This window comes from Tympanuchus pallidicinctus, unplaced genomic scaffold, assembly GCF_026119805.1.
Source record: "Tympanuchus pallidicinctus isolate F22 unplaced genomic scaffold, pur_lepc_1.0 scaffold15, whole genome shotgun sequence".
NCBI classification, from domain to species: domain Eukaryota; kingdom Metazoa; phylum Chordata; class Aves; order Galliformes; family Phasianidae; genus Tympanuchus; species Tympanuchus pallidicinctus.
In genome coordinates, this window is record NW_026294669.1 from 15,961,778 (window position 1) to 15,989,553 (window position 27,776).

Consider the following 27,776-nt stretch of genomic DNA (forward strand, 5'->3'; position numbering starts at 1 on the left):
CTATGTTTAAATACATTAAACATGTTACATACTATATATGCATATGCACCTCACAGCAACTTTTACTCCTGTAATAGCACTAGCTGCTGAACTCCAAACTGCTTCAGAGCATGCGTTTACTGAATTCATTTAAACTAAAATTACATGGCAAAGTAGAGCGCAATTCTAATATATCATAATGTTGATAATTTGGATCCATTTGGTATGTCTTTTGTTACTAAGGAAAGTATACTATTTTGTCATTTCAGATGCAATTGCGTGGAACCAGAGCATCCTAGCAATAAAACCTTACGATACTGGCAGGACTACAATATATCTGCATCTGATGTGCCATGGGGGAACCTAACTGTGTCAGTAAGTGAAATACTGGGACTTAGTGAGTAAGGGTGTAAGCATGAATGATTCAATCTGTCCTTAATACAGTATATAAATAGAAAAAGTACTGTTTTTTCTGATCCTATTTGTTCAAAGTGTATAATATACTTAACTGAAAAGAGGTTAACTTAGACTTTGTAGAATTATCTTTTTTTGTACACATTTTCCTAGATTGTTATGCAGTCTTTGGTAGTACATGTTAAAGCAAGTATGCTCATTCTGTGCCCTGCTTTAGGAACTCCTTGACACGCTAGCAAAAGAGTTTGACTGAGATTAAGTCTAAACATGTCAAATGATAACGGGTTTGTCCTAAATTCTGCCAGATGGCGAAACTGAAGTTCTCTTGTGTAGAAAGACTTTAGGAGTATTTACTTCCCCAGAAACATTCTTCCAGCTGTTCACGCTATGAAGAAGAGGAAGGGGAGCCATTTTGCAGTGTTCCTGTTCAGTGGCCACATTTTTCTCTTATCTAGGCCCTGAGTGTTACATATATCATTTCTATGTGAATTAGTTCCCTGAGTGGAAAGACAGGAATAAGCTAAAGACAGGTTGTTCACGCAGATACGTTATTTCTAAATTGTACAAATTGTACCATTTTCTATATTTAAAGGATTTACTAGTAAAGATTTTCATTCATTAAAGTAACCTTCACAATTTGACTAAAATGTCATATTGAGGTCTGGCTACCAGTTTTTCTCACAAAGATAGCACTTCATTGTAAAGCCAAGGAGATGTTAGAACTAAAAGTTATTTCTATCTCAAAAAACAAACAAACAAAAAGCAAAAAAAAACCCCAACCTTGTTGTAAGCATAATCAAATGAAGTGCTTAAAACCCAATCCAGTCAATCACCTCCAGCACTTTTTCTTTCTAAGGCAAAAATGCAGAAGCACTGCTGTCATGGTGCATGGTGCATGGAAGACTGCATGTCTTCCTATCATGAGTTAAGCAAGAGCTGCCTTCCATGACTGTTATGCTTTAATAGAAAGGGCTGCTCTTCAACTCTGTTGGTGTGGCAACAAGCGGGGAGAAATTTGAGAACTGCTGGCCTGAGGAATTCCAGCAAACCAGAATGAATATTCCCAAAACTGCAGCACACTCAAATAGCATCTGTGCAGGGGCAGACTCCTCCTCTCACTTTCTCAGATCTCTGACAGTGTTTTTCAGAGTACATTTGCAGCTGAAGAGATTTAAAATAACAGATTTTGTTTTAAATATAAATGTAAAAGACCAGCTGCATTATATAAAGCCCTTTAAAACTTCTCAAAAGCTTATTACCAAAACTTGAGTTTAAATGGGTAGCAATGTAACTGGCCATCTTTACCCGTGAATTTCTACAGTTGTCAAATAAATACCCATTTTTTTTTCATATTTTCTTATGTTTGCTTCTGTTGCATCCTCAGGAAACTTCAATTCTCCTGTTGAAATGCAGTAAAAGATTAGACTTAGTTATCTTTAAAAATTTGGTCAGCCTCTCTGTGTATTCTGAAGATTAATTTTTCTTGTTTCTTTTGTCAGATTTATAAGTTCTGAGTTTCTGATTACATAAATTGGCCGTGAAGGACAAATATCTTCTCTTAAAAAACATAGGAAGACCGATTTTTTTTTTTTCTTTTAAATTGTTTTTGTTTGTTTGTTTTGCTTTCTACAATCTAGGACAAACCAAGCATGAAAAGAGTTCTTATTCAAATGGGGACAAAGTACTTTTCAGTAGATGGCATTGATACCTCTTATACAGTGAATTTCATCCCCATGTTCTCCCAGCATCAAGAACTAGCTCAGACTTGGACAAGTTCTCTATTTGATTTTCTGATTATTTATATTTTTTTCCCCAGTTAACACATCTATAACCTATTTCATCAATCAAAACCACATCATGTTTATTTGAGGAGTCCTAGTATAGGTATAGTTTTATCTCAATGCTTTCAAATCTTCAAATAGAAATGATGGGTTTTTTTCAAGCCAGCCCTTTGCTCATAGACTGTTTCTCATAAAATGGCAAGCCACAGTGACCCAGTATGTTTGGAACAAAAAGATCCTGATCTGGCCAGGATACTGCTGTCTGGAGTTGCTGGATGCTGTGTTTCTTTTTGCTTAATATGTGTGGAGGGGGTTGAGTAAGGAGAAGGAAAGAATTACAAGTCCAGAGCTTGTAGTTCCTATTTTTATAGCTGCTCTCTATTCCTTACCTTGTCTCCTTGGAAGAAGTGTAACAACTAAGGATACTATTGGAGAATTACTAGAAATGTTTTCTACTGCATGCCTGCATGGTTGATCTTAAATTACATTCAGTAAAGTTAATACAGAGTTTGGATTTTGCTGTGTTTTGCCCGATCGCTTTTTTAAAGCAAAAGGTAATTTGTGGAATGTGCTGCCCTCATGTGGTATTAAAAGTATTGGTCTCGTTTTAAGCTAATACTATACATTCGAAGTAGCTTTTCTATCAACTGCTTGGCCTGTGGTGCTAAAACAAAAAGTCATTTTGTGTGGATATATCAGGAGTGGCCTTTCTCTTGTTTTTTTTTGTTTTGGTTTGGTTTTTTTTTGTTTGTTTTTTTTTCTTCCAAACTTTCAAATTGGGAAGTTTGGGGCATAAAGTAAATACATGTACATGTTCTGTTTTAATTATATCTAGTTTTATACGCATTATTTATGTTATATCTTAGTGACTCTATTATCCAATATGGTTAAAAACTGTGATTCTTCTGAGAGTTTGAGGCTTTTCAGAGATACTTTTGAGATCAGATAGAAATACAAGTAGTCTTACTTTTAAAAGAATGCCTAAAGAAGATTGTAATATTTCTAAATACAGTCTAGTTTACTTGCAACTTAGGAAAGGAATGGGAAAGAAATTACCAGAATAAGCATGGATATTTTTCAGAACAATACTACTTTTTTCTCTCTGATAGGAATGTAAAAAGCTTCATGGAGAATTTGTTGGACGAGCCTGTGGTCACCATGGTCCTTATGTTCCAGATGTCCTTTTCTGGTCTGTCATCTTATTTTTTTCTACAGTAACTCTGTCATCCACACTGAAGCAGTTCAAAACTAGCCGATACTTCCCAACAAAGGTGTGTCACATTGTTTAATTCAGAAGTTGTGGTTAGTTATGTGCAAGAATTAATTGCATTTGTTTTGCAAATTCAGTTTACTGCTGGTAAAGTGGACACTATTATCTGTCCTCTGTTAAAAATTTGAACTAGAATAAATATTTTTATCTGTAAGCAAAAAATGGAACTCTGAAGAGAAATAAGTTCTAGTAGGTCCTAAACCATGTAAGTGCTGTGGTTAAAATTGTTGTTTCTCCTGATAGGTACGATCTGTTGTCAGCGATTTCGCTGTCTTTCTTACTATTTTGTCCATGGTTTTAATTGACTATGCCATTGGGATCCCATCACCAAAACTTCAAGTTCCAAACGCTTTTAAGGTAATTTGATGATAAGTTGCACAGCCTGATTATTTTGAAAAAAAAATATTAGTGCACTACAGTAATTTTTTAGTAATTTTATCATGCTTTTATTGTCAGGAAGTATGTGAATTTGTTGTGCTCACTGGGTGCTAAACAACTGCTCTGAATAATGACCTGTGTAACTGACTCTTTCCAAATACACCTGAGTCCGCAATATATTATATTACATATACTTTGTCATCTTTATATTATGGAAAGTTTAGCATTTTTCTGCTGTTTCATATAGAGAGATTATTTATTCATTTTAAAGAAAATTGAATGCTAGAAACGTTTTTCTGTGTTCTCGCATACATAGTCCTCAGAGTTCTGACTAGCCATGCATGGCTTTCTTTTTGTAGCCCACCAGAGATGATCGTGGATGGTTTATTACTCCTTTGGGGCCTAATCCTTGGTGGACAGTGATAGCTGCTGTAATTCCAGCTCTGCTTTGTACTATCCTTATTTTTATGGACCAGCAGATTACAGCTGTCATTATAAATAGAAAAGAGCATAAACTAAAGGTATTCCATCAAATACTTTTCATTGTCGTTTTCAATCATGTAGCTTCATCTACTCAAGGATGCTAATTTATTTAATATAGTGCTCCTTTATATTGTTACACTTTTTTCCTGTTTGTCCATGTGGTACCTATGCCCTGTGTCTTTGATCTGTTACCTTAGAAAAGTCTTTGCTTGTATGATTTGGAACAGAGGTTCTGAATCAAGACAGTGTTTTCTTCAATGATTTATGTGTAGTATGATATCAATTCATCTCAAGAGAAAAATCATGAAAAATCATTTCCTTAATCACATTGATTGCCTCTTCAGATATTGATAGTGTTGTTCTGCAGAATGGGTTTTTGAAAGACTGGGGGCCATTCTGTAATATGGGATTTTTTTTTTTTTTTTTTTTTTTTGCTCTTCCTCCCAAATAAAAAGAGAATAAAAATGAACTTTAGAGGCACAATGGGTTCTTCAAACATAGGATAACTCTTTGCTCTGTTCTCTAACACTTCAGTTGCCTACAGATGGAGAGAGAAAAAGGGACATCACCCCTCTGAAAAACTGTTGGGCAAAATGTAGCAGCAGGTTTCTGTACATGTATATGCAGCAAGCTTAGGCTTTTTTTTTGACATAGTTTTAATAAGCAGGAATCCAATCCCAAGTTGCTTTAGCAAATGCATTTGCAACCTTCACTCTGCACTGCCTCTTCTTGGATGATTGTGACATTTGATATGTTCTTTTTTTGCCCTCTTTGTCAGCCTGGCTCTTCATGTCAATCCATAGCATTGCATGTGGTTAACTTGACAGATGCAGGAATTTGCTGCCAAGCTTTGGAATGTGTTTTTTCAGCACTGGCATCTGGGAGTCAGATGGTCCTCCTGGCTGCCCCCTTGTCTTGCTGCGTTTTAGTTTTGCTGGGGTCTGGTGTAGCATCACCTGTTGCTATGCTTCCTTTTCTTCCCATATGTCAGGTTCCTCAGATCATGTATGAATGTGAGGAAATGCTCTCAGATTCTGTATGCATTAGCAGATACATTCCTTATAAATGTGTCAGAAGGTAAAAAAAGGTGTCTCTCCTAAGATTTAGAATTAGACTCTTTGAGTGCGTTGTGCATGTAACTAATATCTTTGTTTGATGCAGCTCTGAGTTTAAGATATGTCTTGGAAATAAGACTTATAAGTGCTTTGAGGGAGTGAGGGAAGGTGGCTAGAGTTGCATTTTAAAAATTTTCTTTATTTTATATGAATTCCCCTTTTCAAATAATGTAAGTAAATAAGATGGCATTTTCATGTGGCTTACATTTTCATAAACCCAGACACTTCCCATTTTAGTAAAAAAAAAAAAAAAAAAAAAAAAAAAAGTTGTCTTCAGAAAGAAATGACTTGTTTGCTTCCAGCTCGTTTCCCCCTCTTTTTATATACTTCCCATAGCAAATTCTGCATTTCAGTTTTTGGCAGTCGCTGTAGCAAACCTTTCCAAGTTTAGTTTAGTTACTTTTTTTATGTCAAAAGGCATTTGCATGGGTTTGCAGGCAAAGTTATGGTTCAACATATTATTGTTTGCATGAACGTCGCTGCTTCATCAGACCATGACATTGAATTTGTTGCCATATTGCAGAATTTTGTGGAGATAAATCATTACCTGACTTTTTAAAGGAAAAAAACTTGCAGCTAAATAGCATTTCAGGAGCCTTATTAAATCAGAAAATAAATATTCTTTCCAGCTATGCTAAGAAACATTTGTGTGACCAAGTTTGATGCAGTTCATCAGCAATTTTCAAATTTGCAAGGAAAGTTGGATGTGCAAGTGGATGGTCTGCACACTAGCATCCGATGTTATTAAGAGATTTAGTTAAACTGGAAAAATGCCTGTACCTTCCATTTTCTTACTGTTATCTCATTTATAAAATTTCCACTTATTATTGTGGCACAAAATTGTTTTGGACTCATAATACATACATTTACTGATAACAGGAATGTGACTAACAAAATTGTTTCATGTGAGCTAGCAGGAACTCAGGAAATCCCTTTAGATAACTGGTTTACCACCACTACTGCCCCAGCCTGGATACCGCTTTAGAAGAAAGTGATTTTTTTGCTATAAGTCACAGAATTTTAAATCATCTCTAGCTGTTCATTAGGAATGCTTGCCAGGAGTGCTCTCCTTAATGCAGGTGTCATTTTATATCTTTTTTTTTTTTTTTTTTTTTTTTTTCTCCTTCGTAAACAGAAAGGGTGTGGATACCATCTTGACTTACTCATGGTGGCAGTCATGCTTGGAGTGTGTTCCATTATGGGATTGCCGTGGTTTGTTGCAGCCACTGTCCTCTCAATTTCTCATGTGAACAGCTTAAAACTGGAATCAGAGTGTTCTGCTCCAGGGGAACAGCCGAAATTTCTTGGAATCCGGGAGCAAAGAGTCACAGGGCTCATGATTTTTGTACTCATGGGCTCATCTGTCTTTTTGACAAGTATTCTGAAGGTAATTTTGGGGAAATAAGGAAATGCTAAATAATAATGCACTGCACTGAACATTTCACTGTTGTTACTACATTACTTAATGTCTTTTCCAGGCATGTTACTATCATGTTTAGATTCACAATGATAATCTAAAATGGAATTCTAATTTTGCATAATGAAACAGCTTTGGACACGTAACATTTGTGTAGCAGAAGCCTTGTAATAAAAGTCTGGTGTTACTGAAGTCAAAATAAATTCTATCATTGACCTGTAACGTATCAAGATTTATCTTTTCTCTGTACTTTGGGCTCAAGGCAAATATTATTATGAGCCAGCCTGGCTGAGCTATATCATTAAGTAAATGTCTTCAAATAATTTTAAAGAATGTTGTGATTACTAGCTAATTTAAAAAATATTTCCACAGTTGCAGGAGACTCTTTGTGGTTAATTACTTGGCATGAACCGAAAAATTATCTCATGCTGTCAGCATGCCCTATGCTGCTCACCTGAAACTGGATGTCTAGTCACGTGCTTGTATAATATCAACTTTATTTTTATAATATTTTTAAGAATTGTCAGGCCACAGGGAAATCAGTAAATACTGCCATTGGCTTCAGTAAAATCAGAATTTAGACTTGCACATTGTCACAGTAAAGGGAGTAAGCTTTTAGAACTTGTGCAGTATTTTATTACATACATGTATGTAATAAGTGAAAGCAAACTAGACAAATTTTATGCATTAAGTGTATAAAAAAGATACTTACGTACAGAAATATTTTGTAACTACACATTTCATACATGAGTGTCTGAATATTTTAAGTGTTCTTTTCCATGCTATTCCATGAAAATCATCCACCATTTTTAAATGCTTACAGTATAGAAATTTTCCATTGGCTACATATGAAATATTCTGCGTGTATCATGAACAGGTTTTTAGGATTATAATTCTACTATTCAGATCCTCTTGAGCGGTCCTTTAAGTAAAATATTTCAGCATGAATCTAACACAAACATTTTTCTTGCAGTTCTGTTAATTTTATTAATAGTGAATAAAATATGTTGGCCTCAGTTCTGGCAATGGAAGGAGAATAAAACTACGGAGCCAGATTAGTCTTTTGCTTTATACTCTGAGTATCGTTATTAATTTGTAATTGAGGAATCTGAGTTTACAACCTGTCTGATTAATGCAGGCATATGGCACATTGAATTTCAACTGCTTAGCATTTAATGTTTTAAAATTCTATTTAATGTGTTCTTCCTTTCCTTTTTTTTTTTTTTTTTTTTTTTTTGGTGCAGTTTATCCCTATGCCAGTACTTTATGGAGTATTCCTTTACATGGGTGCTTCATCTCTAAAGGGAATTCAGGTAAAATGCATTCAAGGAGTGTGTGCCTGACAGTGCTTTCTATTACATGTGGAGCTAATTTTATTCAATTATTTCATTCTTTTCTATATGATCCTAAAGGAATGTTGCCAGCCTTAAATTCTTGAAAGTGACTCACTTAAAAAGGAGAATGGATTCTCTCTAACTAGGATATTTCCTTTAGGCATTGTGCTCCATATTTTTGTTAAATGCTTATTTCACTGAATCTAAAACCTGAGTAACAAATGTTGGATTCTCATCCCTCTCCATCTCCCTTTTCATTTGTTTACCTGCTGCCTTTTCAGCTTCCAGATTAGTGCCTTTGTAATTACATACTTGATCTTGAACTTTGCCAATATGAAGCTTTTGTATAAGTGCCATAAAACTGAGGTATGATTTGGAAGATCTTTCCTCTGCAAATAAATTCCCCAGCTGGTGGAACAGTTTTACTTAATTGCTGCTAAACTTATGGCTTTAGGGCTGTAGGGCAGGCTTAGAGAAAGGGCAGCATTCCTGCAGTGGCCTTAAGTATGAGCTCCTGGTGCAAGCCAGGCACTTCAGCAGTCAGATTGTGTATTTATGTGCCATTTCTTGTAGACTGCTGTAGCGTTAATTGGCATGGCAATAAATTGTGGCCCATCTGATTGAAACAAACCCAAAGTTTCAAGTGTACCTCAGCACATCTGCAATAGAAAATACATGAGACAAGTGTAAAAAAGGAACTTGACAAGTATGACTAATGAAATAATGACATTTTTCATAAATAATGTGATTCTTATTCTTACTGGTGTGGCTTGACCAGAGAGAAGACTGCATATCCACTGTCGGACTCGCACAGATTCATAGCTTATGATTGTAACTGTGGTAGTTTCTTTCTATGCATTTGATCTTCTGCAGTTTTTATGTTTATAATAACACGATTCTTAGGATAACCATGCTATCTTATGTAGTCTGTAAATATCAGCATGTTTTGATGCAAATTTTTAAAAATATCTCTTTCAGCTTTTTGACAGGATAAAATTATTCTGGATGCCTGCAAAGCATCAGCCAGATTTTATTTATCTGAGGCATGTTCCTCTTAGAAAAGTCCATCTCTTCACTGTAATTCAGCTGAGTTGTCTTGTACTCCTTTGGATTATAAAGGTTTCAAGAGCTGCTATTGTCTTTCCCATGATGGTATGGAATATTTTTTATTTCCCCTAAAAACTCATTTTCTTCTTAATTTTGGGTGGTTGTTATTGAAGAAAAAAGTCAGTTGTGGATGGTTAATTACAATATTGCTTTGATTCAGTGTGCAAGGTCAATTTATGTTATGTAAATAAAGTTATGTATATGAACTCAAATTTGAGTCTAGGTTGCACTAAGTTTATAGCTGTGGATGGTCCTACTGTATTTTCTTAAAGAAAATTCTTTCAAATTTTAGAAATTGATATGATGCTTTTGTTTAAGGAGCAGTGCTTAGCCTGTTTTACAGGAAGAACGGTTACTTAGTAAGGAAGACTGTTTATTGCATAGAGGAACTTTGTTTCTATGCTTTGCTGGAAATAAGAATCTGTCCAGCTGGTTAACTGATGTTTGCTTGACTATTTCACTAATGTGAAATAAAAGATAGCTACTGAACCATCATTGTGAAATGCTTCAATTCACACTAATTCCAAATAAAGGAAGTCCAGGCGTTGACCTGTCCAGTAGGAACAATAACATTCCAGCTGAAAAACGGTGGTGACTTTTGGAAGTAGAACTGTCAATTTTGTTTGTTTAATTTCCTAATTCTTTGAATAAATATCATTACAGGTCTTAGCTTTGGTGTTTGTCCGAAAACTCATGGATTTTTTTTTCACTAAACGGGAGCTCAGTTGGTTAGATGATTTGATGCCTGAGAGCAAGAAAAAGAAACTAGAAGACGCTGAGAAAGAGGTGGGTCCTGGTTTCAGGTGTGGATTCCTCTTGTTTTGGGATGGTGGTTTTATTGTTTGGATGGTTTTATTGTTTGGATGGTTTTGTTGTTTTCTGTTTGGTTGGTTAGGTTTTATTTTTTTGGTAACATGTTACCAATATCTCCTTTAGACAATTAGAGAAAAATTCTGTAATGAAGGCATATTCAATGCAACAAGCAGATTTGCTATATCTTGGATGAGCATTTCCCTTCTGCCACTGCAGAAACCATTCACTTCCACTTTCTAGTGAAAAAATGTCAGTGATTTTGCTTACCCTGTTAATCAAATCTTCAGATTTCTGACTTCAGTTTTCTAATCAGTTTTGCATCTGATATCTTTTTCCACTAGAATGCACTTCTTGAGTTGCTTGTTTGAATATTGTGTTAAGCTGAAGGAATACAAAGTAACTTTCTGTGTGGGGGCCCTGATAGCTTTCTCCTCTGTTGCCATTATTCATATCTACCTGATTGAATGCCAACTGTTAGGGGGCATTAGGATTGTGTTCCTAAGTCATAAGTCCAAACAAATGAAGGACAGGTCTTGATAGAAAAGCACTAACTGTGGAAGCAGTTGTAAGAATATGTCAGTGCCTTGTTCTTTTAAATGTCTGTTGTGTGTCCTGCCCTAGTATGATGTAAGGTGGCTGTGGCCTGAGGCAAAGGGCTAGGCTGTTCTAATGTTGTCTTGGAAGGCTGTGGTAATTTCAGTGCTCTGGGCACTTTTTTGTACAGGAGTTGCAATTTCTAAGTTACCCTGGAGACTTTGCAAAGGCCTGGGACCCATGAGGCATAAGATTTTGGTGGTACAAGTGTACTGCAAGAACTAGATAATGTGAATGGATAAATCAGCAATTTATCCTCAGAGAAGCCATGAGGTATCTGAGACCAGTGAAAATGTATGTGTAGGGATTCCCCTTGGTAAGTCGGTTTACAGAAATAGGACATGAGCTAATAAGTTGAACTTCGTCATGAGGACTAATTTTCTCTCCCTTTTGCATTCTTTTGTGACCTTTGACAACTCACTGCCTCAGCTGTGATCTGGAGAACGTAACTTTAGTTTCTTTAATGCATGTTATGTACTTTAACAAAATTCGTTTTGGGAAAAAGTTCTACTTAGGTAATACATACCACGGTTACTATTTAGTACGTGCCTGAAAAGATATTAGGATGAAGTTCTAGTGCATGGTTTGTTTTTTCCCCTTTGAACTATATAAATAATAATAAAAAATACCCTGTTATTTCATCACAGTATTTAGCTTTCGTAGCAATTCAGATTAACCAAAAGTAATTAAGATATGTCTCTTTTTTTGGGTCTGGTTACAGGAAAAATTTGTTTGGTTATTTATCACTTTGCTTCTCATGCTTGGTGAGATGGCAGCATAAAACAAAACTGGGAAAATCTACTGGTGTTACTTTATTTCATTCACTGTCTGTTTTGAGAGGCTATTTTTACATATTTTGGCATTTCTAAATATTTGAAGCTATTATTAAAACTGTTCAACTGTCAAAAACTTATAAAGCTGTGAAGCCTGGAAATGACAAAATTAACTAGTAATAAAACTTCTGACATGTAGCCTAAGGAATTAATTGGAGAGTTGCTATCACACGGCTTTTAAAAATAGAAGTATTCTACCCACAAGAATATTCAGAAATATAGTTGACAAGATCTGAAACTTCATTGGATCCTAACTTCATCACTTCAGTTGTTTTTATATTTTTAGGCCATGTTTTTCCACGGCATTCTACATTTATAGTGGATATTTATTTTGCCTTCTTCTCACAGATCTTCCTTTGTCAGCAATTTGATGTAATCAAGTCTTTCTGAGACCAGAATGAACAAAAGTGACTTCTCCCATTTGGAGGAAAAAAAAAATCGCAACTTTTAAAATAGCTGTAGTAGTAAAACATGGAGGAAAGTCACCTCAATTCTTCTAGCTAACGCCAATTTACAAACGTGTGTGAGATTTGTCAGGTTTTGGGTGGCTGGGCAGGGAATGACATGCTTCTCTTTTTGGGAAAGCCAATGTCACTTTAAGTCATGCTTTTCACTAAACACCAGGGTAAGTTGTTACCAAGCCATCTAATAAAGGGAAAAAAGAACAGGCGGTCCTTATGTGTTGCTATGCTCACACACACAGTGCAACAGTATAGGGCAGGATCTGATAGTTATTCCACATGAAGGCATGTTAACCTCCTGGCAGCTGTTTTGCTATGTATGAAAACATTGATTACAAGAGCCATGTGGGTTCTGGGGAAGCGTACAGAATCGCCTACTTACATTGTTGCCAGTAATTTAGGCCTTAAGCCACCCTTATTTCAGAGGTTTTGCTTCATAGCTAATGTCTTGTCATGACTGCTCTGGTTTTCCTGACCTAACAGTGGTGGGGAGTCTTCAGAATCTTCCTTCAGCTCATACCTGTGGAGCCATGAGCTGTTATGGTCTGAAAGACAGGCTGTTTTTTCTTTGTCTCAGACAGGAGGGGGAGGCTGTTTTGTTCTCCCCTTCCCCCTTAGATTTCCTAAAGTTGTAATTATTTGACAATAGATTTGTTGTAGATACATCTAGTTCTCATAGAATCATAAAAATTTATTTTCCCTGTTTAGGTGAAAACTAATACTGGCATCTTTTGCACTACCTTTCACTGCATTAAAACTTCAATCAGTATTTAAACTGTGTGCACAAACTTAAATTTGACTGCCTTAATTTTCATATGTTAATGATGCTATGCGTGTGTCTAGGTTAAGTGTGATATTTAAAATTCATCATCTCGTTACAAAGTTGTCTTTATTAAAAAAGTGTCTCCTCTATTTGGTATTGATAAGTAACATTAATTGGAGATATTGCTTCGAAATAGAGGGGTGTCAATCTTGAATATTTAAATTAAGAGTTGAGAATCTTATTTTAGGAATCATTAACAAATAGTAAATATTAAGGGGTAAGATGCTTATAATTAAGTTTTCACAACAATATATCGTGTCTCACATTTAAGTTCCTTCTTCCTAGGAAGAGCAAAGTATGTTAGCGATGGAAGAGGAAGGGACTGTTCAATTGCCACTAGAAGGACATTACAGGTAAAATATACATTTCCTCTTTTAGGTGAGTTGCAATTAAATAAAAATAAACATGCCACCATATTTATTCTTAATGTTCATTGAATGTTAGGAGAATGCACGTCTGATAGTAGAGTAAGCCCTGTGCACTGAACCATATAATGCAGTGTTTAACAAGCTGTACCCCTTTCTAGTATTTCCATAAGATATCACAGTCCTTAGGAAGAGGACTTCATTTGCCCTTGGACAAGATAGCAGGATTCGGCTATTCAGAAGCAACTTTGGCTTCTGATATATACAGTGTGAAAGGAAGGTGTAGAAAAGACAAATCCTTCACTCTTATGATTGCTAGGGAACAAGAACAGTCTTGAACATACTAGAAAAAAAGCCTAGGCCCTCTACAGTATCATGTTTTGTAACGTTCTAATTAAGATCCTAGCTGTGTGAGACAGTAAGTAAATTAAGAGTTGTCTGGAGTAGATGAGGCATAATGGAATGATGGAACATTTTCGTACAAAACATTCTGTTTTGTCAAGTGTGTTATTACTGACCAGCCCAATAAGACCTTACTCTCATTGACAGTTTTCAGAAAGTTAATAATGAAGATTGGAAATATCCGCTGATAGGAATCTCTGCATTACCACAAATTTGTAGAACACTGTCCCAGAATGGCCATATCTTATATTTTAATATTATTTTAACGTATCCTAAGGCAAATAGATGTAATGTTTTACTGTCTGTGTATCTGAAAAATCCTACGCTGTTTTTTATTTTTGATTAATCACATTTCTAATGTTCATTTTCTTTTCTCTACACATTTTGTTCTGTTTTATATTAGCAATGTATAATTTATAGCATGTTTGCTTAGTTAAAGTTGCCTGAATAATTTGTACAGTTCTTTACTGCAAGGGCCTCAGGCCTACAGCTGAAAAGAAGGATCAATGTATTGATTGATAAAGGGATTCCCCTAAACAATGTGAAAACAAGTTTACTGAGATCTTCGTGTCAAACCATGTATTAGCCAGAGTTGGAAATAATGTACAGACAAACTCTTCAAGGATTATTACTCTTATGAGTAAAAATACATATTCAAAGCAGCTAAGGGCTACACATTACTGATTAAAGCTACTGATTATCTTGTTTTATCAGGGCATTTTTTTAAGATCACTTAAATCTTTGACTTTTTCATGTTTTTGGTAGCTTTTAAATTGTTTTCAAAGCGGTTGATGTTTCCAAACATAAGTACCTTGATAACTGTTTGGAGCTGTTAGAGTTCTTGTTAAATCCAGCTATGCCACTGGCAAACTGTGAGATCTTGGGCAAATACTTGATTTCACAGAACAGGCTTCCTGGAGATGGTGCTGGTGGCCCATGCCTATGGGCCTATGTTCAAGGAACATCTGACAAATAATATCGTAATGCACTTAAGAATATTCTTAACTTTTATTTAGCGTGAAATTAGTAGCCAATTCTGAACTATTCTATTCAGGACTATTCTGAAGTTTTAAATTTAAAAATTTTCTATTAGTTGTTAATCATATTAACATCAATAAAATATATTGTGTAACTAATTGCTGTTAGATGAGGAACATTCTAAAAATGTGCCAAGATTTGTCTTAAATTGTATTGCTTGTTTATTGTCACCACTATCAGTTTCCAAGGGCTTTTGTATAGTTAATAATTAACAAAGAATGATTGCCAATTGTTTTATTGTGTATTTTTTTTATTCTTGCCTAGAGATGATCCATCTGTGATAAACATTTCTGATGAGATGGCAAAAACTGCTGTGTGGAAGACACTGTTGATATCCTCTGAGAATGCAAAAGATAAGGAGTCAAGCTTTCCTTCTAAAAGGTTTTAATCTTTTTTTTTCCTACTATGTTATGCTTACAGATTCAAACCAATATTAGAACATTTTGCTAGGGATTAGAAAGACTTCAAGCATCTTGCAGTTTTAGTTCTTGAGGTTTCCTTTTGCTTCTGTCCAGTCAAATATTCTAAGGTCAAAACACTGATACACTATGTGTATTTATTAAAAAAACAAACAAACAAAAAACACAAGCAAAAAAACCCCATAACACAAATATTTGCATGTAACTTAATTATGCTATAGTAGAAAATGAAGTTGAGCATGCTTAATGCTTGTGTAATGAACCACCAGCTTACACCTGAATATTGCACAACAGCTGTTGTTCTGCTTGCTTTTGTTCTCCCCTCTTGAAAAAGAAGTGGTTATCACTGCCCTGGAAATAGCTATATGAAGAGCTCAGTATTTTGATGTGATCTACTAATATTGGAGTGAAAATAATTTAAAGATTGCATCACTTCTGGTAACCTTTTTCATGCCTACTTCAGTTGTACTCAAAATAGTTAAATATCTTAAAGTTTAATCCACAGAAAATGTAAAATGAACCAATGATATTTTGTCTGTGCTAGAAAAGTATAACGGGAATAAGTATAAGCACAGTACTATTGTAAATAAGATTTTCCAATTCTATAAATTTAAAATGTAACAGTATTTTCTACTTAATTGTTTCATATCACATTTCTGTCATAAGCTCCCCTTCCTAATCAATCTAGAAGCTGATTTCCCCAAAGGTAAGACCCCGTCCCCCAAACTTTTCCTTGGTCGTATCTTCCAATTCAAAGTGGTGTTGTCTAGGAACCCAAGTGACTTGACTGTGTAATTTTTGGGGAGGCAGAATAAAAAGACATTTGAAATAGGAATGTGCAAATGTTTTCTTCACATCTCTTTAACATTATAAAATTTGAATTTTATTATATTAAAAGTAGAAACTGTAGATTCTGTGATTCTGTGATACAAGATATTTAAATGCTAAATTGAATTTTTTTCAGTATATTTGTCTTTTTTTAAAATGCAAAGTGATATTCTGTACATTTCTAAGTCTCATATTCAAAACAAGTTCGAGGTTTGAAATATCTAGTCATCGTTTTATGGTGAAGAGATGCACTAAGGGAAAACAATTTGTACTGAAATACTGCTTTTTAATTTTGTCACCCCAAAATGGCATGCTGCCTTTCAGTGTTATTCCTTTCCCTAAACAGCATAAACAAGATGAACAGTTAACGACTGCAGAATCTTCGTTTCAAGCATCCATGGATCAGCACATTAATTTTAATACTATTTTACTGACAGACAGAATAGTGATGTAGTTCTGCTTTGTCCTCTGCCTTACATGTAGGGTAAAAACAATCCTGTCACAGTGGTATCGGTGTGGTGCACAGGAGAAGGATGTGCAATATGATTTTCTTACCTTACATGCCTCTGTTGCCCAGGCAGTGCAAGTCTGGAGAAAGACAAGAAATTCACTGCCAGTGGGTATTCAGGAGTTGTAATTTTTCTGGTAGATGTTACTTTCTCTGATATTATGATAAATTATGTAAACATGTAATTCTTTACCTGAGATTTTTCAAAGATCCTCTGAGCAAAGAGCAATGCTGAGACTGTGGCTCAGACAACAGTAGTAAAAGATGGTTTTGCTTTTTTACACTGCAGCAAAATAACAGTTCATTTTCTCAAAAGCTTCTTTGGCTCAACCTAGATTTTTATTCTGTTCGTGTATCTTCATTCACAAAACTAAGGACTCAAGTGAAAAGGAACTAAGGGATCACTGTTGGGTTTTAGATACGAATGTCCTGTTGCAAATGAATAACTAGTGAAGAATCTGAAATCTTTTTTCATGTGCTCTAGTTTGTCTCAGATTCACAGATGGAAGTAGATTCTAAGAACTGTGAATTTGGAGGGCTTGCTTGTGATAACAGACAATATTGATTTTGTATTAGAGACAACTAAAAAAAGCATTAAAATCCTGAATGCACATATAATGTGCATATACACATATAGTTAAGAATAACTTTGTCCTAGGTAAGCACTGAGAAAAAAATGAAAGCTTAGGATAGGCAGCAGTCATAATTTTTGTAAATGATCAAGTACCACGCAATTCCCTTTACTGAGGGGTGTCTTACCACAGGGAGGTGAGTGGGGAAACATTATTTTGTAATTAATGGTAATTTTAGGTACTGGTATAAGAAAGTATATGTGACAGTAGGAAAAGGACTACTATGTACTTCTGTAGTTGAACTTTAAAGGTATCATTAAAATTTAATAGAGATAATTAAATTATGATAGTGTAGTATGATTTCATGTAATGCCTTTTAAATTGGGGACTGATCAATTAACAATGTAGAACTATTTTCAAAATATATAAAATCTGAAAGTATTTCCCGCTAATTAAATACTGAGTTGACTTGAGCAATGACAGACCAGTCCATAATAAACTACAGTGATCCCAGAGAGAGATTGCTCTTTCAAGCAACGGGGAGACAAAGGAGTATGTGATGATTCTAACATCACAGATTGACAATGGTATTACATATCTGAAGAGGTTACTTGCTTGAGATTTACTTAGCAGCCATCTAACCCTGCAAGCAGCTGAGTTCTACCTTAATACCTTAATTTTTTGTCATTAAAGTGCCTAGGCATCTGAAGGTCAGCTTTTGAGTGTAGCCTGTCCTGATAGGTGCCCTGGTGCTCAATTCTATCTTCTGTCTTTGCCTGTAATATTAAATCTGTCAAGCAGCAATTTCAAAACATATGGAGAAGATCTGACCATAGTTTTAGCTGTCCTAACCCACATCTGCAGGGGATGCAAATCCTAAATAAAAGGAAGGCTTTCCTGGTATCGGGGGCAGCTAAAGCCTGGAAATAATATAGGCTTTAAAGACACAGTATATCCTCAGTGTTTGCTTTTGCTAAGCACAGGTAACTGTCAGCTGTACTGTTACATTTTAAGTTAATCCCCCAAGAATTTGTTTGTGTGTCCTTTGTGTGCAAGAAGTGTGTGCATACCCAGTTTTATCACTGTTCTACAGAAGGTGACAGATCTGGCAGTTGATGTGGCAGAAGTTGGTATTTTTCAGTTATTTCCATTAACACCTCTAGAAGCAGCCATAGGCATAGAAGTAAGCTTTGGCTGAATAGAATTTTTTCCTTAAAGCAATTTTAACATGAAGGAAAACGTCAGATGATTGTAAAATTGTTCATGATCACATTAATAATTTGAGAATTGATCTTTCTTTCTTTCATGCCTTGTTTAACTCAGCCTATTTCTCATTCATTCTAGTTAAGGAATTATTCCTATGAAAACTGGTAGGTTGTGCTTGATAGAGGTTTGTTCTCAGAAATATCTGTTTAGATACCCTGCCCCTCTTTGTTGAAGGCTTGATATGCCTGTGTTGTGGCATTTCTTCTATTTTTTCATTCTTGTAGTGACTAAAACTCACTGTAACAACTGGACTTTTTAAATTTACATATTTATGCTGTTGTAAATTAGGACCCACTTCACAAAAAAGGATATCATCTGCTTTGCACATATATTACTTTCTGTAGGCAAATCAACAGTGTTTAATTGGGGAAAAAAAAAACAAAACAACTGAATCTGAATTTGAGCTCTGCTTTTATGTGATCTTTTAGCTAAAAAAAAAAAAAAAAAAAAAAAAATCAAACCACTAGGAAATACATTATTTCTTATGTGTGTATGTGAGCAAGTATACACTAAACTGAGATCCAAGCAGGGAATATTGTCATCTCCCTGCCCCTCTGCCACTCCCATCTCCCATCAGGGAAGACTGAAAGCCAAATACTACAGTTATAAAATGGCTTGCACTGCTTTACTTCTGAAACATTCCTTCCAAATGTATAAGCAACAGAATATGTGTTAAAGAAATACTTACTGTAACCTCTTGTTTGTGCCCTTTAAGAAAATGCTGGTATTGTCTGGGAACTGTACATTATTACTATTGAACAGTTGTATTTGCCAAAAAAAAAAAAAAAGTGCCTACCTGCTTGCATGCTGGCTGACTTGTCTTTCTGTACATCTTAAGTTCTCCACTCACCTCATCACTAAACTGCTGGATGATGTCTTCTGCACCATTCAACACAGCAGCTTTCACTTGCTTCCCAGTTTGTGTTATGCAGCATGTAAAATTAATTATAATATCAGTACAGTATTGGTTTTCAGATCTGTATATACATATATATAATATGTATGATAGTGCAACTGCAACATTTATTTTCCTCTTCTTTTTCTAGTGCTGAAATCAGACAAGAGAAGAAAGCTGACTCAGGGAAAGGTGTCGATCGAGAGACTTGTCTATGACCTGTTCTAAGACTTCTTTTTTTTTTTTCTTTTTTTTTTTTTTTTTACAAATGAATGAAAGGAGTGCCACAGCCAATAGATATCACTGATTTGATCTTGTAACTTTTGTCTTTCATCTCAAACTAGCACAGGTAATGTAGTGCAATGTTTGTCTCATTACTCTTTGTCTAAATGTCTACATTGTCTGCTATCTGTGCAAAAGTCTGCAGTAGCCAATGTCAAAAATCTTCATTTCCTTTGCTGGTGTTGGCCATTTATCAGTATTCATATCATAAATTTAACAAGCAGTTTCTTTCAAATTCAACTTACCTGTTAATAGGTTTGTACTGTATTTTGCTACTTTTTCTGTGTGAGAAAACTTAATCTTCACTCATGGTGAACTTGAAACAGTTCCAATTTTTTTTTAAATCATTTTACTGGAGTGATTTTAGGAGACCCATCTTGACTAGTTGAGATTAAAGTTGTTTTTAAAGTCAGAACTGATCTGACCCTGTGAACAAACTCATAAGTATCCTTTTCTCCTCAAATTGTCATTTTGAAGTCATGGATTACTCTTGCAATGGAGATTGCAGGGTCAGATTCTGGATTTGTGCAGTTTTTCTTGATTTATAATACAGTGTATTTAATATTCAAATTTGTATGTAACTGGAACATAGTCATATATATTATATTTATTAAAAATATCTATTATAAACATTTCATCACCTTAGTTGAAAAATACCACCACATCCTTTGATGTGAAACATTGGTACAGTATTTGTAAAAAAAAAAAAAAAAAAAAAAAAAAAAAAAAAAAAAGCAATCCATGATTACAGTATCTTGTATTGTATGAATGTCACTGTGGTAGGCCAAATAACTGCATTACATCATTACTGAATTCATTATTTTTGCAATAGAAAATTTCATAGGTACAAACTATAACCCTGTGCATTTGCAACACCTGCCCAATGATTTTCCTCTTCTTTCCTAAAATGCATCCACTTAAGTTGATATTTCTATTGTTTTGTCTCTACTAACAAAAGTAGAACTCTTTAATTCCAGAGATTGCATGTACTTACTTAAATGGGTATCCTTCTATCAGTTTTGTTACAGCCATTTTAACTATTCCATAAAGTACATCTTGATAAAAAGATTAAAAACTGCATTGCAGAGTAAAATGTGGCTTTAAAGCTCTTTGCAAACACATTTTTTCATAACCAGTTTTCTTATTGCCTGATCCTTCAGGCTGTTTTTTTTTTTATTTTTTTTGTGTAAAACAAGGACTGTGAGATTAGGTACTGAATTAATAGGCAACATGGAACAAAAGTTTTATGGATTATTTGCAATTTACTAATTTTTAAATTTTTTTAGGTAAATTTTTAAATGATTAAATGAAGACTAACTGTCACTACTGCTTTGAATCCTAAGAAAGAGAATTCACACTGTTGTGATTATTATAGCAACTTAGTGACAGGGCTTTAACGTTCTCTAGCTTTCCAAGACATGCTAACCTTCTCATAGCCTTCAAGTGAATAAGTTTTCATATCCAGTACATTTAAAGTATTCCTTGTAATGTTTTTGTGTGTGTGTATTTACTTTCTACTACTTCAGCCATAAACAACTGCATTTTGCTGCAAACAATTAGGGTTACTGTTCTAAGTTTTTCCTAGCATTATCAAAGCCCAATTAAAGGCTATTTTTATGGGGGAAAAACAACTAATGGACATAAAGGAGGATTTATATTTAATTAAATGTTTGTGTTTATGAATTTATGAAAAAAAAAGCCTATACATTAAGGTTAAATGCTTTGTTTTGTGTACTTGATGATAAATTGTAAGATTTCAATTGTTTTAAGGTTAGTATAGAAGTTCAAAACTGGTTTGTCCTGAAAGCAGCCTGGTGGTGTTTTAATATGTTGCTGACATTGTTACAGGTAATATATACAATCAAAATGTATTAGTTTCACTTGACCAACTCTTAGAATATTAAGAAATCAGTGTATTCGATGGCATTCTGTATTTCTGTTCAGTATTCCAGAGTGTTTTATTTTTTTTTTAAACAGTTACTCTATTCTTGTGTGAATTTAAATGCTATTCTGATGTTAAACTCAACATTCTGAATCACACACAATATAAAGAAAATGTAGTGCTATATTTACTTCTAATTTCATATTCTTGCTCAAAATTATTTAAATTCTTGGATGTAATTTATTACAAGAGTTTATGTGTACATGTGAATAGACTATTGTGTTTTTCACAACTAAGAAATGTTATGTGAAAATAAATATTTATCCTAACTAATTTTCAATTCTTACTTTCACACCGCAAAACTCAGAATAAGTATGCAATATAAAATGGCTGCGTAACATTTGAGTATGGAGCAGGACTCTGCTGTACAATGCAGAAGCTTGGGAAGCATATTAAAGTACAACCTCATTGAAACCTGGAATACAGTCGGCATTGGTTAGCTGCATGCAGTTGTTGGTGATATACATGGTCTGACTCTAACAAACAGTACGTGCACCATCAGGGATGGCACATTACTCACCTGTCCCAGGAAGAGTGGGAATTAGATTCTGATTTATTGATCATGAGTTGGTTCTTCTTGCTTTTGGGAGAAACACTCTGGAGCAGGCAGCAGTAATTCAAACCTCCAGCCATTCAACAGGTAAGTTCATACAATTTTAAATACTGTAGCTTTGAGGAATTTAAAGTGTCTAATAGTTGAGCACTGGCTTGGCTACTCCCTCTTGTGGGAGTGTCTGCGATTCTTACCACACGAGAATTCTGCTTCTGAAAAAATTTGTAGTCCTTGAGGTTCAGTACTACTGCAAAAACCCAGATGTTTGAAGTATTACCTCCATCTTATTAAAATGCTCTGAGTTTCAACCAAGTTTTGAATGTGAAGTGGAAGCTTTCCAGCCAGAGAAACCACTCTAACTTGTCCTTCAGGCTTCTACTGCCTCTGAACAATAAACTGTGTAAAGTATCAAAAAAAGAACATAAATTCATCCTTTTCATGTAGGAAAAAAAACCAAAAAAATTTAACTGGCCAATAAATGCCTAAATCTAGCAACATGGCAGATTTTTGGCCACAATTGGTTCATAGTGCTAGCTTTATACACTAACAGAAGAAACTGGCTTACCTGCGTGACATCAGTTTTAGGTGTTTTCCAGTAGTCATGCATTTTTAAGTGAAGTTGAAACCCTGTTTGTTGATCCCCTGAGGCAGCTTTATAATCTTATTAACTACCCGTATCCTGTTCTTGGGACTGGGGAGGATCTACTGGTGAGAAGAAGCTGATTTGATGCCCATTAGAACACCTCAATTGAAAGAATTGCATATATGCATATAAACCTTTTAAAGTTACGTGGTGCTCCAATAGCAGTATATCCTAGAAGTTGCTTTCCTAAACCAAGAATTCTAATTGATGGTAATTAGCATTGTACTTTCTTTTGCCTCACAGATAAAGTTAGAACTACATGTTCAGATTCCAGAACAATTTCCCAGTGAGACTCTAGCATCAGTAAGGTAGGTCAGATACAAAGAACAGTACCATAATGACTTATGAAGACTATATAACTTTTAGTTTCACTTAAAAAAAAAAAAAAAAAAAAAAAAAAAAAAAAAAAAAAAAAAAAGTACTGCTTCTCTGATCTCTAAGGAATCACTTGCAGCTCTTTAACTGCAAGTAATAACTCACAGCTAACTTCCCCCAATCCTTCTTTGTCTATCTGTTAAGTACTTTGTATTTGCACCCGGTATCACTTATAACATAGAAATGTATTATCACTTATGGACATCGAATATCAAGAAACTAAGTGTTAGCTAATCACCTTCCAATCTCGTACACTAAGCAAAAACAGAAATTTCACTGTAAGTCTCTCATGGAATTGATGTACTTTTATAAACGTTCTAGGAGCAAATTTCTTCAGCAGAATTTTCAGCAATACAGAATATACAACTTTTCATAACTTAATGACCATTTATTAATTTAAGCTGCACATTTTTCAGAAAAAATGCAACCCTTTTGTACTATTTATGTGAAATGAAGAGAAAGTCATTCTTATCTTCAGCTGGAGAAGCCTACCTGGAGTGCCAAAGATAAAGCAGAAGTTTAAAGGGAGGCTACAAGGAAAAAGGCAGGTTTGCTAAATACCTTGATCATGTGAGAGCTGCAGTCCAGTCCTTGCTTCAAGTGACAGCTAAGTTGCATTGTAGCATTTATTTTGTTAGATTGCAAGGAATAGATCTTGCTTATTGGAAAATAGGATTTTATTTATTAAAAAAAAAAAAGAAAAAAAGAAAAAAAAAAAGATTTCTGTCCCATGGAGAAACAACTGTGTTCTGCTAGAGTACCAGTACAGGTTTCGACAGTTGCAGCCTTTTTCCCTATGAAGTAAGTAAATATCAGAGTATAGTGATAGGAAACAAATTCAATGCCACTGGTTGAAGTATCATTCACAATCTCTGGTAAAAGCTGGTTGAATGCTTTCCTTGCAACATTCTGCAACTGTAATCCAAGACTTTGCAGTTAAATAATAACTCAAGGGACTGAAGTAAACTGTTTTATTCTGCATAGAAATTGTTAATGTTGCAGAATTACTGATAAATTTCTAAAATAATCACTGATCAAGCATAAAGTAATTTCAGCAAAATCTGTTCAAAATTTTATCAACATTTTCATAGAAATAATTATTTTTGGGGGGAAACATCATGATTACCATGTCAGTTTCTCTTCGATGTTATTTTCAGCATTTGTTACATCAGTAGACAAGCTGGAGGTTTGTTTTTTTTTTTTTTTTAAGGATTGAAATATCAAAGCATAAGTTCCTGATTCAAGTAAGTACTGTGCTTTCTAGAAGCCTGTAGCCTACATACATACATTCTAGTGATGTTAATGACTTAATTAAACAATCAAAAAAATGCAATGGTTGCTTGGCAACAGAAATCATTATATTAAGATTAGAATTTCATTGTATACTCAGGTATCCCAAGATCTGACTCCCTAATGTCATCTTAAAAGTTTATACTTGTTCAGTACATTCGCTAAGGAGTTTTCTGGAGAAATACCATCACTAACAAGCAAAAAGGTGTTGCCATTGCTGTGCTAGGGCAGTGAGAAACACTGCTTTATGAAGTGGCTCATATGGGTATAAATGTGTTTATGTGCTTGACCGCTGATGCCATGGTCTTTGTCAGTATACCACTGCAGGAAAGAAAATATAGAGACTGTTACCTCTAGCTACATACAAGTCATATAAATCAAACAATAGACATGAAAGCAGACTAAAAAAATAAAGATAAAAAAATTAGCCATCTAGAGTGAGGCTTATTCAGCAAAGACAATCATAGCAAGAAACTGCAGTGATTTCTGTCCCTGCTTACTGTGTGGGATACACCAGTTATTCATGCTAGAATTACAGAATAAGTACATTACTTGTCTGCTTGCTCTGTCCCTGGAGGTGTTCAAGGTCAGATTGGATGGGGCCCTGGGCAGCCTGGTCTAGTATTAAATGGGGAGGTTGGTGGTCCTGCACGTGGCAGGGGGGTTGGAGATTCATGATTCTTGAGGTCCCTTCCAACCCTGGCCATTCTGTGATTCTGTAAGCTAGAACAAGTTTCTCTGTTAAGAATGGTGTCCCTTCTCACTAGATTGTTATCCCTGCTGAAGGAAAGACCATACAGTGGTGCGCTTGGCTTCATTTTGTATTTATCCATTGTTTCTCAAGGGCTGGGACAAGTAGAAAAGGAAGCACAGCTACCTTAATCTGAGAATTTCCATCCACAGGGCAAATAACTGCTCTGTCTTTACAAGTCTAAAAGGGATGCCAAAAGTGTATCTCAGGTAAAGAAATGGATCTAGCTTAAGATTACTTTTCCTTATACAGAAAGTATACTACTGAGTGAGCTGTTTCTAAGACTGGGACTGAGTTGGCTGATTTGAGAATACAGAACAATAAAATGGAAGATCAAATACCAGAAAAAAAACTGCATTAGTTTTTGTTCTTGTGTAGTAGATACATAGACAGTTATGTAATGATTTCAATTACTGAACATGAAATACAAATACATAAACTTATTTAAGATTGCAGTTGTTTTCTACCTAACTAGAGGGGGCTGTTGCTATCATTCTCTTAATACGAGTCCATTCATATGATAATGAAAAAAAAACCAAAAACACAACCATACCATTGCCTGAAAATCCACTTCAGCATCAACAAGAGCTTTGGAAATCTGAGCTGCTTGCTGAAAGTGAACATTATCTGAAAAATGGAAGAAAAAAAAAAATGGAAAAGGTAAACAAAAATTGTTTCAGTACTGCTATGGAGGAAAAAAGCAAAACAATGAACACAGACTCCCCAGCACTGCTGACTGAGACACAAATTAGTAGCATAAAGCTGATTTATTTTATTGACGTAAATGTAACAGCCTTGCCCCTTCATGCTTTTGTTTTGTCAGTAGTAGAATTGCAAACCTGTCTGTAATACTAAAATGTCTAATTAACTGCAACTCACCATCTGCTGTTCCATGGATAAGGAGATATTCAACTTCCTTGAATTTTTCAGCTCTGGCCATTACTGTTGAACTCTGAAATTAAAGAAAAGGAAAAATGAAAAAAGGTGCTATTTGTTAGATGATTATTTGCTACCAACTGACTTTGATTCCTATTGACACAGTCTGGGGTTCTTCAGATAAAAAGTAACAACTCTTGCCCTCCTCCCTCAAAGTAGCATATTCACATATCCAACAGCACTGTGCTCACACTCTAACCATTCTGCACTGGTCTGCAATTATTACCAAAGGTTATGTCTACAAAGTGACTAGCAAGTCCAGAGGGGAAGAGTTTTGCAAGTTAGATACACATTTAATGCTTTGCTAGCATGTTGTTAGCCTGCAGCACACCACTTACCATTGGTTTTCTGTGTTACTGCAGGCAAGTTACAAATGTTGCCATGGCAACAGTGCACCCTATGATAGAAAGGAGAAGATATTACAGACTACACATTATTTTCCTCACTAACATGTACACTACAGTATACCTGTAGCTAAGCCGGCAGAGCTTGTGTACATGTACGTCATCGTTCTCAAGTAAATACGTCTCAAAATTTTAAAACAATGACCTCCTCCGAGTATAATACATGCCTAACAGAAAAAAAACAAAAACCTCACAAGACAAAAAGTCTATAAATAAAAAGTCAATCTGCTTTTTGGGAATTATAATACAGCAATGAAAAAAAAATATCAGCAATTGAACTTAATCAACAAATTGAAAACTCTGACACAAATGTTCACCAGAACATAACTGAATTACTATAGTGATCAGGTACTAAGGAATGAGGAAAGTAAAGACGTCAGAAACTGCATTTGGGCAAGGGAAGGGAGTGGGATAGCCTTTGCCATGAGGATGGGAAGATACAGGTGAACAATACAAGATACTATATGCTTGATAAGACAGACACCTGATGTTATGGGGTCAAACATTTTGAATGAAATTTCCTTCTATTAGCGCTATTACAGAGGTTCTCTTTTAAAAATGCCAAAGTCCCTGTAGAAGTAAGTATGTGTTCTCCATATTAGAGCAACTTAAAAGCTACTGTGGCTAAGAAAATATGTGAAAGGTACAAAAAATAAAGTTCATATCCCCCCCTTCCTCCCTCCCCAGTTTGCATGAAGGCTGCATCCATGCACAGCAATTTGCATGAGTTTACAAACAGGAAATAGGAACTTTTCCATTTCTTGGTAATATAATGCATTTGACTTTTTTTGGTGTACTAAATACAAAGTATCATTAAAGAAAGCATTGAAGAAAAGCACTGATATTAAATTTCTTCTGTCATAGCAAAATACCATACTGCAACTTCTCATTTGTAGTAATTCAATCAAATTAAAAGACTGAGTACAGTAGAAGGAAACCAACCAAACCAACAGAACACCTCTAATACAACACTGCATTTGCCATCTTTTCATAATCTAAGGCTGCAGTTTAACAGAAGCCCCATCAAATGCATAGAAGACTGTGCACATTGGAAGTGTGTCACTATCCATTGAAACACACCAGTACGGATAGCTAAGAGTGCCAGGATCTGAGGGGACATAAAGTAAGGAGCACTATTACTGTGGCCAACTAGTGTATAAAAAAAGAAAACAACACAGGCAATATCCTTTGATGAAGTACTTTCCATAGGCATGGAAAACAACTTGATAGATTTTCTTTATAAGCTTTCTCCTAGCAAATAAATTTAGTTTAAGGGACAGCAAACTTATGTGTGGAAGCCTTACTTGATCTACAATTTTAGGGATTTGGCCTTCCAAAAGCTGTTTTAAGGAAAGCATGTCATTTCTTTTTGTCTTCAATCATTAAATGAAATGAAGCTGTAAAATATGTCAGAAAGAAGGTGTACACAAAAGGAAGAATTTCTTTTCTAAGTCATTTCTCTCTTGCTGTACCCAGACATAACACTGAGTGCCTTCCCTTTCCCT

At 35.0% G+C, this 27,776-nt stretch overlaps 2 protein-coding genes across 7 annotated transcripts in view; one reads left to right on the forward strand and one right to left on the reverse strand.

Annotated features, from left to right (window-relative positions):
* SLC4A10 (solute carrier family 4 member 10) overlaps positions 1–19,350 on the forward strand; it is a 151,595-nt gene extending 132,245 nt beyond the window's left edge. For 3 of the 5 annotated variants that reach the window (XM_052675471.1, XM_052675468.1, XM_052675469.1), the window contains exons 15-26: positions 249–354; positions 3,284–3,445; positions 3,688–3,801; positions 4,182–4,343; positions 6,556–6,807; positions 8,082–8,150; positions 9,150–9,323; positions 9,942–10,064; positions 13,088–13,155; positions 14,872–14,988; positions 15,693–15,732; positions 19,247–19,350. In XM_052675471.1, the coding sequence (XP_052531431.1) occupies positions 249–354; positions 3,284–3,445; positions 3,688–3,801; positions 4,182–4,343; positions 6,556–6,807; positions 8,082–8,150; positions 9,150–9,323; positions 9,942–10,064; positions 13,088–13,155; positions 14,872–14,988; positions 15,693–15,705 (1,360 nt within the window). In that variant the 3' untranslated portion in view covers positions 15,706–15,732; positions 19,247–19,350. Of the gene's footprint in view, positions 1–248; positions 355–3,283; positions 3,446–3,687; positions 3,802–4,181; positions 4,344–6,555; positions 6,808–8,081; positions 8,151–9,149; positions 9,324–9,941; positions 10,065–13,087; positions 13,156–14,871; positions 14,989–15,692; positions 15,733–18,278; positions 18,305–19,246 lie in introns of all 5 variants that reach the window. The other 2 variants (XM_052675470.1, XM_052675472.1) reach the window with 2 other exon arrangements.
* A 4,727-nt stretch (positions 19,351–24,077) lies between these two features.
* LOC128076939 (dipeptidyl peptidase 4-like) overlaps positions 24,078–27,776 on the reverse strand; it is a 38,111-nt gene continuing 34,412 nt past the window's right edge. Inside the window, exons 24-26 of one of the 2 annotated variants that reach the window (XM_052675484.1) lie at positions 25,811–25,883; positions 25,485–25,558; positions 24,078–24,501 (exon numbers count right to left, since the gene is read on the reverse strand). In XM_052675484.1, coding sequence (XP_052531444.1) covers positions 24,403–24,501; positions 25,485–25,558; positions 25,811–25,883 — 246 coding nt within the window. In that variant the 3' untranslated portion in view covers positions 24,078–24,402. Of the gene's footprint in view, positions 24,502–25,484; positions 25,559–25,810; positions 25,884–26,205; positions 26,265–27,776 lie in introns of those variants that run through there. The other variant, XM_052675481.1, reaches the window with a different exon arrangement.